The sequence below is a fragment of the Filicampus tigris genome, chromosome 17 (genome assembly GCF_054856515.1).
Source record: "Filicampus tigris isolate MCC_2025a chromosome 17, RoL_Ftig_1.0, whole genome shotgun sequence".
NCBI lineage: Eukaryota > Metazoa > Chordata > Actinopteri > Syngnathiformes > Syngnathidae > Filicampus > Filicampus tigris.
Genome location: NC_141233.1, coordinates 11,811,305 through 11,827,860, shown reverse-complemented (window position 1 = coordinate 11,827,860; position 16,556 = coordinate 11,811,305). Strand labels below are relative to the sequence as shown.

General features: G+C 41.8%; 4 protein-coding genes across 6 annotated transcripts; 2 read left to right on the top strand and 2 right to left on the bottom strand.

Annotated features, from left to right (window-relative positions):
• Positions 1-1,122: 1,122 nt before the first annotated feature.
• Positions 1,123-2,579, top strand: LOC147133383 (alpha-crystallin B chain-like). The gene is made up of 3 exons (XM_086013304.1): positions 1,123-1,385; positions 1,488-1,610; positions 1,687-2,579. The coding sequence occupies exons 1-3, from the start codon at positions 1,206-1,208 to the stop codon at positions 1,876-1,878; spliced, it is 495 nt and encodes a 164-aa protein (XP_085869430.1). The 5' UTR covers positions 1,123-1,205; the 3' UTR covers positions 1,879-2,579.
• Positions 2,580-2,717: 138 nt separating this feature from the next.
• mia (MIA SH3 domain containing) lies at positions 2,718-4,762 on the bottom strand. Its single transcript, XM_086012491.1, has 4 exons — positions 4,235-4,762; positions 4,006-4,139; positions 3,299-3,409; positions 2,718-3,216 (listed from the first exon to the last, which is right to left on the bottom strand). Exons 1-4 carry the CDS (start codon positions 4,350-4,352, stop codon positions 3,193-3,195), a joined length of 387 nt encoding a protein of 128 aa, XP_085868617.1. The 5' UTR covers positions 4,353-4,762; the 3' UTR covers positions 2,718-3,192.
• A 90-nt stretch (positions 4,763-4,852) lies between these two features.
• On the top strand, positions 4,853-12,050 carry bicdl2 (BICD family like cargo adaptor 2). Of its 3 annotated transcripts, none has more exons than XM_086012488.1 (10): positions 4,853-4,963; positions 5,722-6,138; positions 7,260-7,475; positions 7,666-7,782; positions 9,182-9,328; positions 9,510-9,656; positions 9,859-9,933; positions 11,295-11,377; positions 11,466-11,580; positions 11,725-12,050. In XM_086012488.1, the coding sequence occupies exons 2-10, from the start codon at positions 5,893-5,895 to the stop codon at positions 11,893-11,895; spliced, it is 1,317 nt and encodes a 438-aa protein (XP_085868614.1). In that variant the 5' UTR covers positions 4,853-4,963; positions 5,722-5,892; the 3' UTR covers positions 11,896-12,050. The 3 variants fall into 3 exon arrangements, with proteins under 3 accessions (XP_085868614.1, XP_085868613.1, XP_085868615.1); XM_086012487.1 differs by having other exon boundaries at positions 4,862-4,963; positions 5,690-6,138; XM_086012489.1 differs by lacking the exon at positions 9,510-9,656 and having other exon boundaries at positions 4,862-4,963; positions 5,690-6,138.
• On the bottom strand, positions 11,468-16,416 carry LOC147133380 (mitochondrial import receptor subunit TOM40B). The gene is made up of 10 exons (XM_086012490.1): positions 16,266-16,416; positions 15,602-15,801; positions 15,334-15,401; positions 15,110-15,202; positions 14,902-15,003; positions 14,697-14,802; positions 13,881-14,003; positions 13,709-13,785; positions 13,520-13,622; positions 11,468-13,438 (listed from the first exon to the last, which is right to left on the bottom strand). The coding sequence occupies exons 2-10, from the start codon at positions 15,783-15,785 to the stop codon at positions 13,296-13,298; spliced, it is 999 nt and encodes a 332-aa protein (XP_085868616.1). The 5' UTR covers positions 15,786-15,801; positions 16,266-16,416; the 3' UTR covers positions 11,468-13,295.
• Positions 16,417-16,556: the final 140 nt, after the last annotated feature.

Below are 16,556 nucleotides of genomic sequence, written 5' to 3'. Positions count from 1 at the left end.
ACCATTAGCAGTCATTTCTTTAATAAATGTACCTGATACGTTTCCATGCACACTTTTTTGCATATTGGTAATACATCAACATATGTTATGACACACTTGTTCAAGTTTATGGTAACAGTTCAGCTCTGGAATACATCATCAATAAATACACATGGTATTAAAAACAGCTGTTGTTTTAGTCATTATGGTTAGTCAGTCACTTCCTGTCAATGTCAATGTCAATTGGCAAGCCATGTCCAACGGAATGGAATGCTTAGAAAAACTGCAAAGCCCAAGGTCAAATGCTGATAGCCTCACATTTGTCCGAATGATGCCTAAATCAAAATAGCAATAAAATAAGTGTATAGTGACTTTTGGGATACCATGTATTGAAACCTTAGGTATACTGTATTTACTGCTTCATCAATATCAGTACATTTGGTACATATTGTAGATTTCAGATTGTACATCAATTCCACTTCAATTTACGATATACTTTGATTATTTTCGGCGGATTAGTTCCTCCCAACGAGATTAATTGAGGGGTAAATCCAAACGTTTCATAACTCAACAAATATGCCGACCACGAATGGAATGACACACCGAGACGCCGGCACAAATTTGTACAGGACTTCACATTTGACGTCTGAGCTCACAGCAAAATGATAACACGCTTTAGCTGCCACCTAATGCAGCACCGTACAAACTCATCATTTCCCATTCAAGCCGCACATCCACTTTGCTCGCCGTGCTAAAGCTTCTGGCACTCACGGGCCGGCAGCCTAATGCTCTGGCAGCTCGTCCTCATACAAACACGTGCGCATGCAGGGATCCAGACGGGGGCATTTCCTGGGTAGAGAACATAGGCAGCATCAGCAGTATTCCCAGCCAATGTCACCTCATGACCGTGAGAGGACGAGGGAGAGGGAAAGCAAGAGGGAGGGAGAGACGGCCAGCCGCCGCTGGGGAGATGAAACAATGTGGGCATTGGTGGGACAAACTGTTGACATCATTGTTCCAGAAAGATCAGCCAGTTTGGCAGGGTCACTGTGCAAGCGGGCTGTTATGGCGGGGTGTGTGGGTGTGTGTGGACGGAGTCGCTCAGGGTGGGTTGGGAGGGGAAAGTGCTATAAATGTGCTGCAGGAAAGCACAGCGGGCACCCATCTGAGACCAAGTGTCACCCTCAGACACCCCATCGCCGTTTCGTCTCTTCCGGATACTCATCATGGATATCCCCATTCAGTATCCCTGGTACCGCCGGGCCTTCCCATATCGACGTGGCGACGTGTCCTTCGTCGAGTCTCTCAGCGACTGGCCTCTCGTCTGGCCTTTCCCGTGGTCCTTTGCGTGGCTGCGCCCCGGTTTCATGCGCTGGTTAAACTGGCCTGAAAATGGACACAGTGAGGTAACGTGCCCAAAGATTCTTCATTTTCCAGGCGCTAACGTGGTAGTAGAAACCAAGGCTTCTCCGAAGTCTTCCTAACAGGTGTGCCGTCTAAACCTATAGATGCACGCGGAAAAGGATCGCTATGTGATTTATCTGGACGTGAAGCATTTCTCACCGGATGAGCTCAGCGTCAACGTCGGCACCGAGTTCATCACAATACACGCCAAGCACGAAGATCGACAGGTTGGTGTAATTCTCACAACTCGTCATAGACGGACCGAAGTCCATACGGGTGACTGTTGTGTTCCCGACTTTCTAGGACGACCACGGCTACGTGTCCAGGGAGTTTCTGCGGAAGTACAGGCTTCCCGCCGGAGTGTCGTGCGCTGATATCACCTCCAGCTTGTCGTTCGACGGCGTGCTGACAATCACCACGCCCAGGTCTTCACCTGGCCCCGAGCGCAACATCCCAATATCCTGTGAGGATGGAACAGCCAAGCAGAAAATGTAGAGCGGAGTCGGAGTGCCTCTGACGCAGTTTCACGATACTAATCCCCACTACTAAATCCCGCATGTGTTTGTATTTAACCTGTTTTGTGGGCAGTTGAGTGCACGTTTAGGTGGGTCAGCCATGTCTAGATTCCTGCAAAGAGCCTTCTAATAAACCAGTATCTAACTTACTACTATTGTCATATGCCTGCAAGACAATTGTGCTTTAAACCACAGATTGATATTTAAAGTTAGGTTAAGAGTACAATTTCCTATCAGAAATCAAAAACCTGAGCCACCTTGAATGTAAAAGTGCTCTTATTTTGAAGTTGCCTTCAAAAGCTCTAAAAGAAACTTCCATGGAAAGCAAAGCTTCTATCTATGCCAAAGGTGATTGCAGCGGTGCTTGGATGAGTGGGAGTCTGTTACTTTGTATGTGTTGAACATGGGACCAGGTCTGTGCTCTGCTGAGAGGGAGGGGGGAAAAAAGGGGTGATGGATGGATGAAGGAAGAAGAAGGAGATGCTGTCATCCTTTTCCACAGGGAAGCAGGGCCTTGGAGTGTTAGGGATAACTTGTATTTATGTATGTGTATGATGTGCGTGTGTGGCGAATCCCAAAAAGAGAGTGAGAACGTGCTCAATGATGATCCCTATCATTCTTTGCAAATGCTAAATATCCCCTGGTGTATTAACATAGAATAAATGTTGGAAAAAAAAATAACATGAATCTGTCTGCGTTTCATTGGTCAAGTTCCCCTTTTTGATGGTATAGTACAATGCCTTTACGTTTCAGAGAGGAGAGACCCATAAAAGTCGGCGATGCAAAAATACAGACACATAATTCAGTCGATTTTAAGGGTGATTTTACAAACTGTTTATTTTCTTTCATCTTAACAGTATCCACTGAAGCATTGGTGCAGAAATTCAATTTTAACCGCAATACTTTTTTGGGCATAAGATGCTCATATAAAATAAGGGTGCCGCTATGTTCCTCTTTTAGTTGAATAACATGTCACAAAGTGCTAAATGAGAAAGGTAAGCCTTATCTACTGCTTGCCAAATACTGAGCCTATATTTGTCTCTCCTTTGCCTTTTTACTAGTTGCACTGCATTATACACAACAATGTTTTCCAATACATTTTCCCATCTCCTAAGGCCACCGTTATTTTTGAAACAGCTCTCATTATGATGCAGTAAGTTTCTACAACAATGCAAACTACAATAATAACTTTGCATGAGATTCGGCAGGTGTACCTAATGAAGTGGCTGTTGTATAATCTTGCAATGTACAGTAAATGGACGGCAACTTGATCACTTCCTTGCTGGATCCCATTTCAGTTACAGTAAAAGTCCCATTTCTGAAAACAAAATCAAAGTGCAAAAAAGTGCGAAGTTGGAATGCGCGTGTAGGTGTGCGCGCGTGTGCTCGTGTTCACTCACGGTCGTCTTGACTTCTGTATTGGCTGGCTCGAGCGCTTGAACCTCCTCCACCACAGTGCTAGGAAAGTGACCAATACGAGCCTCCTGTCCTCCATAATAAGAATCCTGAACCTGGGATGTGATGTGATATAAGATTATTATTTTTGGGAGTATTAACATTCATAGGTCGGGAGTGCTAATCATTATGTGCAAATGATATGAAACATGTAAACAAAGGGTACTGGCACACACAGCCGAATTAAAGGCGAGATGTACATAGCCTATTAATTCTTCATCTTACTAACACATCCTGGGCTTAGTGAAATCATTTTTCTTGTCTTTATTTTTCTTAAGTTACTGGGCCTTTTCTGTTCATGAGCAATTGTTATTTTTCTTTCTTTCCTCTCAAGCTGCTCCTCCTTTTAGTTTGTCACAGAATTCAGTCTTTTCCTAAACTTGCAGTGCCTTATCTGTGCATGACTGAAAACTTTATTTTTCTCAAGCTGCTTCACCTTTCCTCTTCATGGCTGAATCTTACTTTGATTTTTCTCACGCTGCTGCCCCTTTCCTATTCGTGACTAAATTTGATTTTTATTTCTCCCTCCACTTGCCGCGCCTCCCCGAAGTTGCTATAACTCAGGGGAGACTATCGTCATATTTTCTCCAGGTGTCCCAACATGTTTTTCTTTATAATGTGATCTTCCACTTTTTTTTTTTCTATTACTCACACTGCCTGCCCAGAAGAGGTTGCCAGTGTCCTGTAGCATGGCGTAGACATAAACAAGCTGCCCCTGTCTGATGGGGATGAACCTGCAGTCGGCAGGGTGATAGTCCTGCACAGCACGAGCTATCAGGATCGCATCTGCGGAGAAATAATAGAAATTCATTCACAGGGGAGAAAAGAAGACATCAATCGACAACTCTTCACAGTCTTATTAGAAAGATGTGCGTACTTACAGCTACATTCCGAGTCAGCACACAGTTTTCTGGCAGAAAGTTTAGGCATCTGTCTTCCGGCATCAGAGGTTGGCAACAAAAGCCAAAGTGAGAGAAATAGAAAGCATTTGCAAGGCATGTCTGCACCCACTGACCCACTATGCCCTCCTTCTTCTTCTTCTTCTTCTGAGTTTATCCTTTTGTGGGAGATGTTGTGATGGCGCTCGCTATTTGTACTTATTTGTACTCCCACCCCACCTCATCCCCTTGCGTACGACTTACACAGAAGTCCTTTGAAAGCTTTCAAGTAGGTAAACAGGATGGAGGGAGAGGAGGAGGGGTGCTGCGGAGGGAGGCGTGCAAGATTCGACAAACTCGTGCTTGTTTTCGGACTTCTACCCTGCCCCTTTTTTCCCCATGCCAACTTGGCTCATTGCACTCACACTAGAGTGAGTATTCCTCTGAGGCCATCTCTGGGTTCTTTCCTTCCTTGTTTAGCCACTAGGTGGCAGAGCGTTTTTGCTGCTTTTTTTCCCCCTCTCTAGATCTTCCCTATACCGCTCTCTCTCTCTCTCTCTCTCTCTCTCTCCCTATCAGTGTAAATATCCAAGAGGTGGAGCCTCTACCTGTATTTACATACTGTATACTGCACTGCCAAGGGAACTAGCTGAGCCTCTCCTGAGCAAACACACACTCACCAAACAGGAAGACTATTACTCTTTGGCGTGAGAAGCCTGCGGGGACGTTCAGGTAAGATATACTTTTTTTTTGTTTTTGTTTCCTGATTTCTACATTGAATAAAAGGACAACCTGAGTGACATCACATTCCAACATTTTAAACATTGATTTAAATATCATGTCACAATATGTATCTATGGCTTCAGTTAGAGGAAGATTGCAATGAGAAATAGGACAAAATGTCTGGTGTGTGACTTTTTATAATGATCAAAACTAAATGCATCTTATTAGGCATGTGACAATACAACCCTTTCAAAGATACGTTTTGAATGAGCAGTTGCTTTAATTCAGTGTACAGCTGCATTGCATCATTTTGGACCAAGGGGTGCATTTTAATATTTTGGTTGCATTGCATGACTACACGTGAGATGCAAAATATTAGAAACCCCTTGTACACACAGTACAATAGCTCTCAAGTGGGATCTAAAGATTTCTGTTGACAGAAACTATATCTTCAAAAGACAGAGTCATGAAGACTTCTCAATCAGATGTGCAGGGATGAACTACAGGTTTACTTTGTGGAACCTTTGTTGACTTTTAATGACGGGTTAGGAAGAAACATTGGAGAGCATTAAACATGGAATTCAGGGAGTGGATCCAAACAATGACGTTAGTGGATCTGGCATTTCGGTCAGAACATAACAAAAGAGGCTGTCGGGACAAAAGAGAATGAAAGATTAGATTACTGGAAAACAGCCAGAGGGAACCCTCATAACCTCTTCTGACCTGTATTTACAGTTGGATTGGGTTCATCATCTTGTCCCAAACAGGGCCGGAAAGGTGAATAACACCATCATCGGGACCATCTGGACTACAGTGAAGAAGAATAAACTAGGATTAATTGGATTACAAATTTCCAGGGAAGATTTTCATCTGGTTTGCCCAACTACCTGTCAGACTTGTGACGATGTTCTCCAACTGACTACTGAAACCCCAAGACCATGTTCAGCCCCAGGAAGAGCAGTCTCCCTTCCCCCAGCCTGGAGGATTCCTTTTTCCCGCTCTCGTCTTCCTCGTCCATATCGCTTTCCTTCAACCTCCCCACATCCACGCCGGATCACGGGGGCATCGACAGCGGGGGCGGCATAGAGACGGACCTGATTCTGGCAGCTGAGCTGGGACAGGCCCTGCTGGAGAAGAATGAGGAATTGGCCGCCGCTCTGGAGGAGAAGGAGAGGGAGGTGGAGGTAAATGTATGATGCACTACAGTGCTGTATAATTTTAACACAAAAACACATCTTGCGGCGTTTGCGTCAAAATATTCAAATGCACTGTTTAAATTGACCTCACCTACTCGGTTAAATGAATGTCCATCTGACATTTTCAACCAAAACTTAAGTAAAGGTCTATTTTCTTCGCTCTTGCAGTAGATGTTACATTGTGTAAGCGGGTCTAGTGAATTTGCTAAGTGTACATGAGTATCGGAAATAACGACAGAGGGGGAAAGAATATGACAACAACCCATTACCATTTCCATCTGCCCTCTTAATGATATTCCACTGACATGTGACATAATCACAAGCTATATACAGCACTTTACTAGCGAACATCAAACATCATGAAGTGTAAATGCAAACTTTTTGAGCGCTAGACTTGTTACAATTTTGAGGAATGAGGAATTTGAATTTTTATACCCAAATTTAGGTCGCCTCATTTGGCTTCTCAGAGAAGCTGGAAATGATTCTTCCCCCTAAACTTTTTGTTTCTGCTCAAAGATGCAAGTCGAGTCGTAAACTGCTATAAAATGTCATTTAAATCAAGAAATTAAAATGTGCTTTTTCTTAATGTATTTGTTTCAGATTTTTTTTTTTGGTAAACGCATAGATCACATTAACAATTATATATATATATATATATAATTTGGGTGAAAAAGCATCCATATCACAGGTGGGGAACTTGCAATGTAAATGTAAAATGATTTTACAATCTAAATTTGTTTTAATAAGATACTATTTTCCTGTTATTTTCAATTGCGTTAGTAAAATTACATGTTTTAATAAACCCCTATTATCAAATATGTATTTAAAATAATTAATTTCATAGTTTTTGTTGTACTTACCAAGAAACAATTAATTTATTCAATGTGATAAATTATTGTCAAAAATTGTTTGCTAGCGATATAAGGTAGCTGTAGCATAAACCTGATATTGGGAGGTGGTACGAGAAATTTGTCAAGGACTGTATTCGAACTATAATTACATTATTGTAACTATGGTGTATTTATAATTAATTTAAATATTGCAAAGAAAAATCTATAAAGAATAGAGTTCGCACTTCCTGTCCCAAAATGTTGCGTTGAATGTTTCAGACGTTACAGCAGCAAAAGCATGTTCTGCAAAGGAGGCTGGAGATGAACGAACTGGCCTCCGGACAGAAGGAGGCCGAGCTGAACGGAGACTTGGCCGCCTTACGTTCCGAACTGGACCGCCATCACATTCAGGGGCGGGACCGACGCAGGGATGAGAGCGAACAACTGATCCAGTTATCCAACCATAACCAGCGCTTGGTGGAGCAGCTATCAGAAGTGTGTTTTGCGTAATCACCCATCGAGCAGGTTTCAATCCTGAAATCTCAATGACTGTTTCGATGATGCAGTAATGTGCTAAACTTAAGAGCCGTGGAATTCACAGCGAGCGCAATGCAGGCAAACCGGTTCGGGGAGTCTCTATTTCTTTGAAACGTCTGTCAACTTTTCCCCTCTGACATTCCTCTAGGCTGTGACGCTGGAACATTCCTTGAGGACTGAGATTCGCACCCTGAGAGAGGAAATGGACGAGTCCTCCTTTAGCCGGAATATCAGTTCCACACAATTAGAAAACACACTAGCAGAGGTATCAATATCACTCTGACACTTTCATAGCATGCCACACACACAAGAGGCCTTTCTTAGAAATACGTGGACGAACGTTTTGGATATGTTATTGGTTACTAGAAAAAGTAAAAATGGAAGAAGTTGATGTTGGACCTGAGAGAGGGGTCTGGCTCCTAATCTCTGTAGTTCAAAGTGGTTGATGGGGTTTAAGTCGAGGTTCACATCCAAGCATGCCACTATGGGCCTCCTCGCTTTTTGCACTCGGGCACAGTCATGGTGGAACAGCAAAGCACCTTACCTAAACTGTTCCCACACAGTTGGAAGCATAATTGTCCACAAGATTCAGGTGGAAACAATAAGCCAACAGTTTAATTGAAGAGGTGTGTCTCAATACCTTTCTGCATTTAGTCTGCAGAAATAAAATAAACAGAGCTGGGAATCGCCTAACCGCCACCGCGTTCCGTCCTGCATATTCAATCGACCACGTGGTCCCGGTCCACGCCTCGTCGGCGACAGCCAATCGGCGCCGAGAACGTAATCTTCACTTCACAGGCAGGCGCCGCACGAGCAGACGCGCCGGAAAACAAAGAAGCAAAATCAAACAAAAACAGACACACACACACACACACGTGCGCACAGCATGGTGAGCGGTGAAATAAAAAGAACATGGGGCACATCTCATTGCGTGGTACACAGCAGGGTACACAACAGAGTTTTATTTTTTCCTTACTCGGCCGCGTGTCAGGAGTGTGGCACCTGCGTGTGCGATGTGGCACAGGTTCAGTCAGTTCTGGTTAACTCGGTCCGACGGGACCACGTGAGTCGGTTAAATGTGCAGACGGGAAATAGGCGATGCCCAGCTCTGGAAATAAATGCATGCTTGATTAAAATATTGCTCACAAACAAGTTTCTATTTTTAAATCATGATTAGTTATGTCATCATAATTTGGATTTGCATTGCGCTTTTTAAGGGAACAAAACATGCTTCACAAATACTCAATACGGGTAGTTAAAATGTATCTTCATATGAGTTTGTATTCATGTTTCTAAAAGTACATTTTCATGCTTAACTCATTCACTGCCAGACATTTTCAGACCCTCTTTTACCCTAACGTTTGAAAGAAATGTGAACAAATTCCTGGGATTGAATGGCTGAACTATGAAAAGACAAAATAAATACGCCAATGGCAGTAAATAAATTAAGGATTTCTTTTTTTTTAAATATTCAGGGAAGCAGTATCATTCATTTTAGTGGGGAGGGAGTTCCGCAGGTGCCAAACTGAACAGTTTCATAGCAATTCCAACTAAGTTATTGGAATGTCTCGAACAACCTATGACCCTTTGAAAACAAACAAAAGAAGGACCTCCTTGGCAGTGAGGCTCGGCATCCATCCTTTGTCCACTGGCCTTTCCTACAGAGCCGGGTTCTGAAGGGGCGCCTGTGTCACATGGAAGCCCAGCTGAAGGCCTCCCAGGAAGACAGCGACAAGCTGCGCTCCGAGCGGAATGACCTGAGGGAGAGAGTGACCGAGCTTCAGGTGCAGCTGAGAGAGAAAGAGGCAGAGGTAAACGGCTAGCTTGTGACTGGGCGCCCTTTATCGCGACGACGCGACAGGAAGTCAATCAACTCCCCACTAACAACAAGCCACTAACACACAAAGTCGGTGATTGTGGTGTTAGATCTTTAAGTGGATCTCACACTCACCGCGCGCGCGCGTGTGTGTGTGTGTGTGTGTGTTTGTGTAGCTAGAGCAGGAGCAAGGGGTGGTGTTTGAGTTGCGTACCATGAATCGCTCTCTGCAGCAAAATGCCCTGAGCCTGGGAGAAGAGAGCATCCTGGACATTAAACACACACGACCTTTGTCACTGCTTAGTGAAATTCAGCAATCCCAGGTACATACAGTGCGCGCACACACACACACACACAAAGGTACCACTGCTCCTTTTTGTGCGTACTAACCACTAATGACCCTACTCTTTCCTTTTGTTGATTTTAGAAAGCGTTAACCGATGAATACCTGAACTTCCAATATTGTGACTTGTGTATGAAATATGTACGTCTAATATGTCCATCCCCACTGACTCCACTCTCTAGGCCAAAGATGCCCTCCTAGCCCACTCCGTGGCACTGCAAGCAAGAGATGATGAGATAGTAGCACTGAAAGAGGAGGTCTGTAGCAACTTTGCGCAACCGACCTCTATACACACGCGCACAACGAAACACAAAGGTTGACTTGTGCGTCTGCAGACTCAAAAGCAGGCTACGCCCTGAGCTGCAGGTTGCCAGTCAATCACAAGGCAATTACAATTGAGGTATTGATTTGGAAGAGAACACATGCTGGACACACAAGTCAGCTATGTGAACCAGTACAACAGTGACTCCCAAAATCTGTACTGCTGTACACTGCAAAGTATCTCACTTGACTTCATCTGTCCAAAAATAACACTCTATATAATATTGCACTTGAGTAAAAACATAATTCTACAAAACGTAAAAAAACTAAACATTTGAATTATTGCTGCAATCCAATTCTCCTTCTTGTCTGCCGCCCAATAGGCAGGAATACTACAGTCATGCAGACAAAGACATAGAAGAAAAGTACTTTAAGTGACTCTGTAAGACAAAGTATGAGTCACGTTTCATAGAGGATAAAGAATCCATGCCGGTGTGTGTTGTTATACTGTCTCCATGTGTATATGCATCGCTTCTAAAACCACATCTATCGATGCAAACTGTTAATGTGTCATTGGTGTTTTGCATTTTTTTTTGTTAGCAATAACTCATTCACTGCCAGACATTTTCAGACCGTCTTTTATCCTAACGTTTGAAAAAAAAAAAAAAAAACGGACAAAAAATCTAAATTAATTCCTGGGATTGAATGGCTGGACTGTGAAAAGACAAATAAATTCATCAATGGCAGTGAATGAGTTAAGCAAAGCGAACTTTCCGAAGGAAAGGCCGTGCGGTTGTTATAACAGTGTAATTTCCTTTGTTTTAAATTTACTTTGTCAGTAAGCTTCAAATGGGAGTGACATTTAAGAGCCCCTCTTGATGAATTACCATTTGCCATACTGCTGTTTTTTTTCTTCTGAAATGACTTTAATTGAGTCCACTGCCATCATAATTCTCAGTAAGTCAGGTCACTCATATATGAAGGCACCACAGTACAAAGTTGATTTAAAGATAAAATGCAAATGACTGATAACTGTATTTAGGCAGTGAATCTTCCGCGTACACACTTTGCGAATCACTCAGCTAAGTGTTTGGTTTTGTAGCCAGTCTACCATAAAGAAACAATTTTACTGCCATCATATAGAGTAAAACCCCAACATACAAAAGTGCTCTGCAGTGTGTAAATCTATAGCTGTGCTCCTGTCAAAATGGTTCTTTGTCAAGTTCACATAAGCAAATGACCATCAGTGTAGATTAGATAAAGGCCATTTTCACGAGAGGATCAGTTTTAATGCGTTCTACAGAGAACTTTTTACAATATCCCACATGACTAAAGACCGATGTTTACAACTTCTCAGTTGCAATCCCAACAACAAGAACTGGAATTACTGAGGGAGGAAATCAAACCATTCCGAGGCAGTCCTGAAGCGCCAAATTATAGGTAAAGATACACACCATTTCCTCCCAAAAAATATTTGTAATCTGGTACGTTCATCAAATGCGATGCTGATTAACTCACCGATGTGCAGTTCGTTGGAGAGCGAGTTGGTCATGGTGCGGCAGGAGAAAGACTTGCTGACCCATCAGCTTCTCAACACCATCCAACACAAGGTGGCGCTGTCCCAAGAGCTGGATGCATGGCAGGTACGGTATGTCTGAAATAGACTGACATTCTATCTGTCTCAAAGTCATTTGATACAACTCTTGTATTGAATCTCATTAGACTGTGTGTACCTAAGGGAATGTCCAGTTAAAGATTCTTATTCCCCCCCCCAACCCGTCTGGCAGGAGGACATGCGCTTAGTAATCAATCAGCAGGTGCTGCAGAAGGAGGAGGACAGACTAAAAGAAGTTGAGCGAGAGCGAGGTAGCATAGGAGGACTCCAAAGAAGCAAGTCTTTGAAATTGAAAGGCGAAGCTGGAAAAGGATTCTTCTCATCTCTTTTCAAAGACAAATAACAGATGGGGACCAAAAAATGACTTTGAAAAAAAGGACAGAGCATCAAACTAACAATTTTATAACTTAAGCAATTGTATATATATTTGTATTTATGGATGTACAGTAAAGTAATACTTTCAATTTTTATTCATTTGTATTAAAATGTTATTTGTCATCTGTTTTTTTTTTGGGCTGTTTCTTGCTTTGCTTCATAACATTTTTAAGCTTGATTTAATATGACAATACAACCCTCTTTATACTTTGAATTGAACTGAAAAGAATGTTTCTGTAAAGTCAATACTGAGCACACATTTCAAAAATTTTGAATGAATAACTCCTTTCATGTAGTTTGAGACTATTTAAAAAACAAAACAATCAATAATCAATTCATTACGTACAACTAATGCAAGAGTTGCAGCAAAGCAAAGAAAAAAAAAAAAAGGCCTTTGCAAAGTAAGGTTTTGTCAAAGGGCTATCATTGAAAACAAATTATGATTGTTTTGTGGTGTAAAACTTCACTACATCATACTAAGAGGTGAATTGTAGCTGCAGCTCCTGGACTGGAGATTTTGCAAATGTAACTAATGTTATGACCCGTGCGTGGATAATAAGAAGAAACAAACAGCGTTATATGATAGAAATAATATACTTTAATAAATTAAGTCCAAAAATGCACTCCCTTCTACTCCCTCCCTTGTTAAATAACATAAATAACACAATCAATACATTAATAATGATTGGAGCGTGCAATAGCGCATGTTGCATGATACAGAACAGTATTGCGCATACCTTCCATACAATTCATTACTTGGTCCTCTTCAGTTTTATGCAACAGCACTTTTTGTATACTTTCACACTCCGACTGAACACACACTGTTTTTGGGGCCTTATGTCCAATTCAAACCCTCTATTTTTGCATTATTTTATGTGAAAATCTGTCTTGGTTAATGGCAATTCAAAATTGCTTTATAAGTTTTATAATTAAATTGGAATGATTTTATTCAACGATGCAGCAAAGTAGCACACATTCCAGTGAAAATATTAAAATAACATTGTTTTCTTTTTTTTTTTTTTACAAGTATAATCTCCTGTAACAAAATGTCCGCACTAGTAGTCCCTCATATTTGTGGTAGTGCCTCTCAGAAAGTCCAGCTCATTATTTCTGCTTTATAGGAACGTCAACCAAATAAATTAATGATCCCCCTTGGTTTCAGAGGTAGATTGTAAGAGACGATGCACTGATTTCAGGAATTGTTCTGAAACTCAAGACCACGATACCGTGGTATTTCCCGGAGCCGACTCACCTTGAGGGAATGGATCATGATGAAGCCATGGAGGCAGCTTTCTGCTTTTTTTTTTTTTTTTCCCTGACACATCAGCTGTCAATGTCAAATGTCACTCCGGCAAGAAAAAAAGTAGACTATTGTCCCACATTGACGCCAAGACCTACTTGCAGCTTGTCACCGCGGTGGTTTACAAAGGCACCCATGATCAGGGTGGCAGGGAGCGGGCTGAGGCGCTTCTCCAGCACGCCTCCTATGATGCAGCGACTGTTAATCATACCTGCAAGCACACGACACAAAGGTATCTTACGTTTTGCTTTTTAAGATGAAAAACAAAACTGCTACAAATAAAAATGCAGACCTCGAAAGACCATGTTGGCTTCTGGTAGTTCCATCTGGTACCCAAATGAGGTTGTGGTCTCCTGAGTCCTGGTACTGGCTTCAAATTCCACCCCTACTTGAATCTAGTGAGCCCGCAGACCATATAGATACATTGGTACAAAAAATACTTACCGGTTCATTAATTATTATGACATATTAGATCCAGTACCTGCTTATTTGCTCTATGATAGTAGCTAGCATGGGCACCTCCTTTCCCAGCATTCAGTGTTGCCACCCAGTTCGGTCCTGAACACAAAAGAGGGTGGAAAAGTGCTGCGAGATCCACCGAAAGCTGATTCGATATTACGGCTACATTTACTTAATGCACAAGGAATTCCCACTTGAATACTGTCCAGCCAGTGTGAGGATTCCACCTTCTTCTGCTCTGCCTCTGTGGTAAACCAGCTCACCTCCTAACACCAGACTAGAGGACACACTCTGCAGAAAGTGAGCCACTAGGATAACTGCTCGGGGAAAAAAAAACATACATAAAAACAAAGGAGATTTTTTTTTTTTAAACGGAGAAACAACATCGAAGTTTGATAGCACACAGATGCTCACCACTGCAAGCTACATCTATAAATAAGGACGCACAAATAACACTTTTTTTAGACAGTACATACCCGTACTGGTATACACGTATGTAAGCACACACCGATGCCAAGTGCCGATAATTGATAATGCCAATATGCCTTGCAATTGTGACGAAAATGTGCCTTATTTTAATCAACTATTGTTCAAAAACATAAAACAAAACCTCCTAGAATATGGACTAAATTACTCAAATATAACCCTTTTTACAGTAACAACTTGCCATTACTGACAATTTATCATCCAATTGCATGTGTTTCAAACAACATTTAATTTTTCACAAATTTGTAGTGTGTTTCAATAATAGAAATATTCGAATAATCAAATGCAGGAGTAATTATGTACTGTAGTTCGTAAATAAAAACAGCGCAGCTCAGCTTCTGACGAGCGGATGTTATGGCTAGCGATATCAAACTTGTCACTAACCGTAATTTTTTATATGTTGTTACATCCCTTGCAATTGCATGTGGTTTTACTATTACATGTACAACAATGACGATTGACACATCTTTGCTATTCGTTCATATAAATTGTGCAGGTTAAAGTAAATAAGTATCTGGTCTCACCCGATTCTCTAAGCACGTCTGGATTAGCTACCGTCACAGCAGCAGTGAAGTCACTCCCCCTGTACTCCGTTTCAAATTGCCATGTTACAAACTGGGACTGCTGGGTCTTAAAACACAATGAAAGTGTGGATCATTTCATGTTTTATGGCTGAGCAGATTGAAATTTACAGAAGAGACAGAATGAAGTGTTTTTTTTGTTTTTTACCTGGAAAACGGATCTGGCTCGTACACGCTCAGTGAGATGCAGCAAAGCATGAGCATTCAGACTGCCTGAGGAATCCATCTCACCAATTAATGCGGGCGCATCCTGGAGGCAGATGATGAAGGATCAATATGCATCTTGTGTGTGTGTGTGTGTGTGTGTGTGTGCCTATACAATGCATACACAACCACAATAGGGATTCATGCTTTACTTTGTCTTTGCTGTAGTCGTCAGACTGCAGGTGCTCCACATGGAATCGATAGTACGAAGGGCTGACGGCACTGAGGTGGAGGGTATGACTGACCTGAAGACAAACACAAGCATGACATTTAATATAAAGATACATTTTAGCTCACAGTCACGGCTACATCTGAACACAGTTCTAATAACATCCAATGAGGCTGCATATAACATATTGTAAGTGACGAGCATCACCTTGAAGAAGCTGCTCAAAGTTTTATTGACAATCATCTTGACACCTTCAATCTGCTGAGGAAACACATCTGGGAGGAGGAGAGGAAAATGTATCAGAGGAGACAAAATCAATCACTTAAGGGATACTTGACTTGAATGCCAGACATATTTCATTATAAGTCAATCAGAAATAAGGCATACTTGTTTTTATCCAAGGCGTTTCTTGGATCATTATTCCTGTTTAGTAAGGTAAAGATTTTTAGTAGTAGAAATTGTGTTTCGGGCAAACCTTTGCAACTCCTGTGTAGGGAGTGAAAGCTGCCTGGGTTAGGTAGTCGCCCATCTCTCCTCTCCCAGCGTGGCGGGCTATACCAGTGAGCAGGATGCGCGTCCCAGCGAGAAGAAGGAGGGTCCGTGGAAAAAGGCCAGTTCTGGTGGCCTGGACCGGAAGACAAAGCCAGAACGCTGCCCATGGGACTGCAATGCTTCCTGGAAGAAATAAAGGCACTTTAAAAAAAAAAAATTTTTTATAAACATCTAATGTGCACTTACTAGTCATAACATTAAGGACACCGCAATCGTTTTATGAGACTTCAAACAAGAGCTTCATCGAACGTGATCCCTGGGGTGTTATATATTCATAAGCATTTGTATGTAGTATTTTTATCACTTGAATGTGCAGGTGTACCTAATGCTGTAGCTGGTAAATGTACGAGGAAGATCATGACACCACCTTGTGTAATTAAAATAACTGACAATGCAGATGAATTAAAATTGCTGACGCCGGAGAAATTTAATTGCAAACGCTGCCACATCAATGTGCAGCATTGAGTTAAGCATGTTGTACTCGGGTGCATCGGTACCGTTAGCTTGCATGACCTTAGCATCTTGTAAAAGCGGACGCCTAAATTCTGTTTTAGTTGTGCTGGAGTCCTTAAACCGGAATAAAATACCTTAAATTCCTGGGAGAAACCGAGCGTGATACATTGGAAACACTGCCAAGTTGAGTGAATATGAAGAGCCGCTAGGAAAAAGATGAAGGAACTGATTCTCCAGCTGTTTTGTGTCACCACATAACACGTCGATAAGAAACATGACCAGAACTCTTTCACCTGGTGGACCTGGTTTATTTTTTTTTAATTATATATATTATTTTAATTAATTACAACTCAAATTTGAAATTAATTGTGCAAATATATGTTTTCTTAATTCTTATTTCTAAATTTAAAAAATCAGTGTGAACA

What these genes read in the sequence shown, in the direction of transcription:
- LOC147133380 (XM_086012490.1), bottom strand. Translation starts at nt 15,785, where the DNA reads ATGGGCAGCGTTCTGGCTTTGTCTTCCGGTCCAGGCCACCAGAACTGG. An exon ending in GAGCCAGATCCGTTTTCCAG is followed by an intron (nt 14,803 to 14,901) that starts GTAAAAAACAAA and finishes TTGTGTTTTAAG; the next exon opens with ACCCAGCAGTCCCAGTTTGT. An exon ending in AGACGTGCTTAGAGAATCGG is followed by an intron (nt 14,004 to 14,696) that starts GTGAGACCAGAT and finishes TTCCCCGAGCAG; the next exon opens with TTATCCTAGTGGCTCACTTT.
- bicdl2 (XM_086012488.1), top strand. Translation starts at nt 5,893, where the DNA reads ATGTTCAGCCCCAGGAAGAGCAGTCTCCCTTCCCCCAGCCTGGAGGAT. An exon ending in AGAAGGAGAGGGAGGTGGAG is followed by an intron (nt 6,139 to 7,259) that starts GTAAATGTATGA and finishes TGAATGTTTCAG; the next exon opens with ACGTTACAGCAGCAAAAGCA. An exon ending in GTGAAATTCAGCAATCCCAG is followed by an intron (nt 9,657 to 9,858) that starts GTACATACAGTG and finishes TCCACTCTCTAG; the next exon opens with GCCAAAGATGCCCTCCTAGC.
- mia (XM_086012491.1), bottom strand. Translation starts at nt 4,352, where the DNA reads ATGCCTTGCAAATGCTTTCTATTTCTCTCACTTTGGCTTTTGTTGCCA. An exon ending in ACCTCTTCTGGGCAGGCAGT is followed by an intron (nt 3,410 to 4,005) that starts GTGAGTAATAGA and finishes ATCACATCCCAG; the next exon opens with GTTCAGGATTCTTATTATGG. An exon ending in ATACAGAAGTCAAGACGACC is followed by an intron (nt 3,217 to 3,298) that starts GTGAGTGAACAC and finishes TTTTGTTTTCAG; the next exon opens with AAATGGGACTTTTACTGTAA.
- LOC147133383 (XM_086013304.1), top strand. Translation starts at nt 1,206, where the DNA reads ATGGATATCCCCATTCAGTATCCCTGGTACCGCCGGGCCTTCCCATAT. An exon ending in CTGAAAATGGACACAGTGAG is followed by an intron (nt 1,386 to 1,487) that starts GTAACGTGCCCA and finishes CTAAACCTATAG; the next exon opens with ATGCACGCGGAAAAGGATCG. An exon ending in CCAAGCACGAAGATCGACAG is followed by an intron (nt 1,611 to 1,686) that starts GTTGGTGTAATT and finishes CCGACTTTCTAG; the next exon opens with GACGACCACGGCTACGTGTC.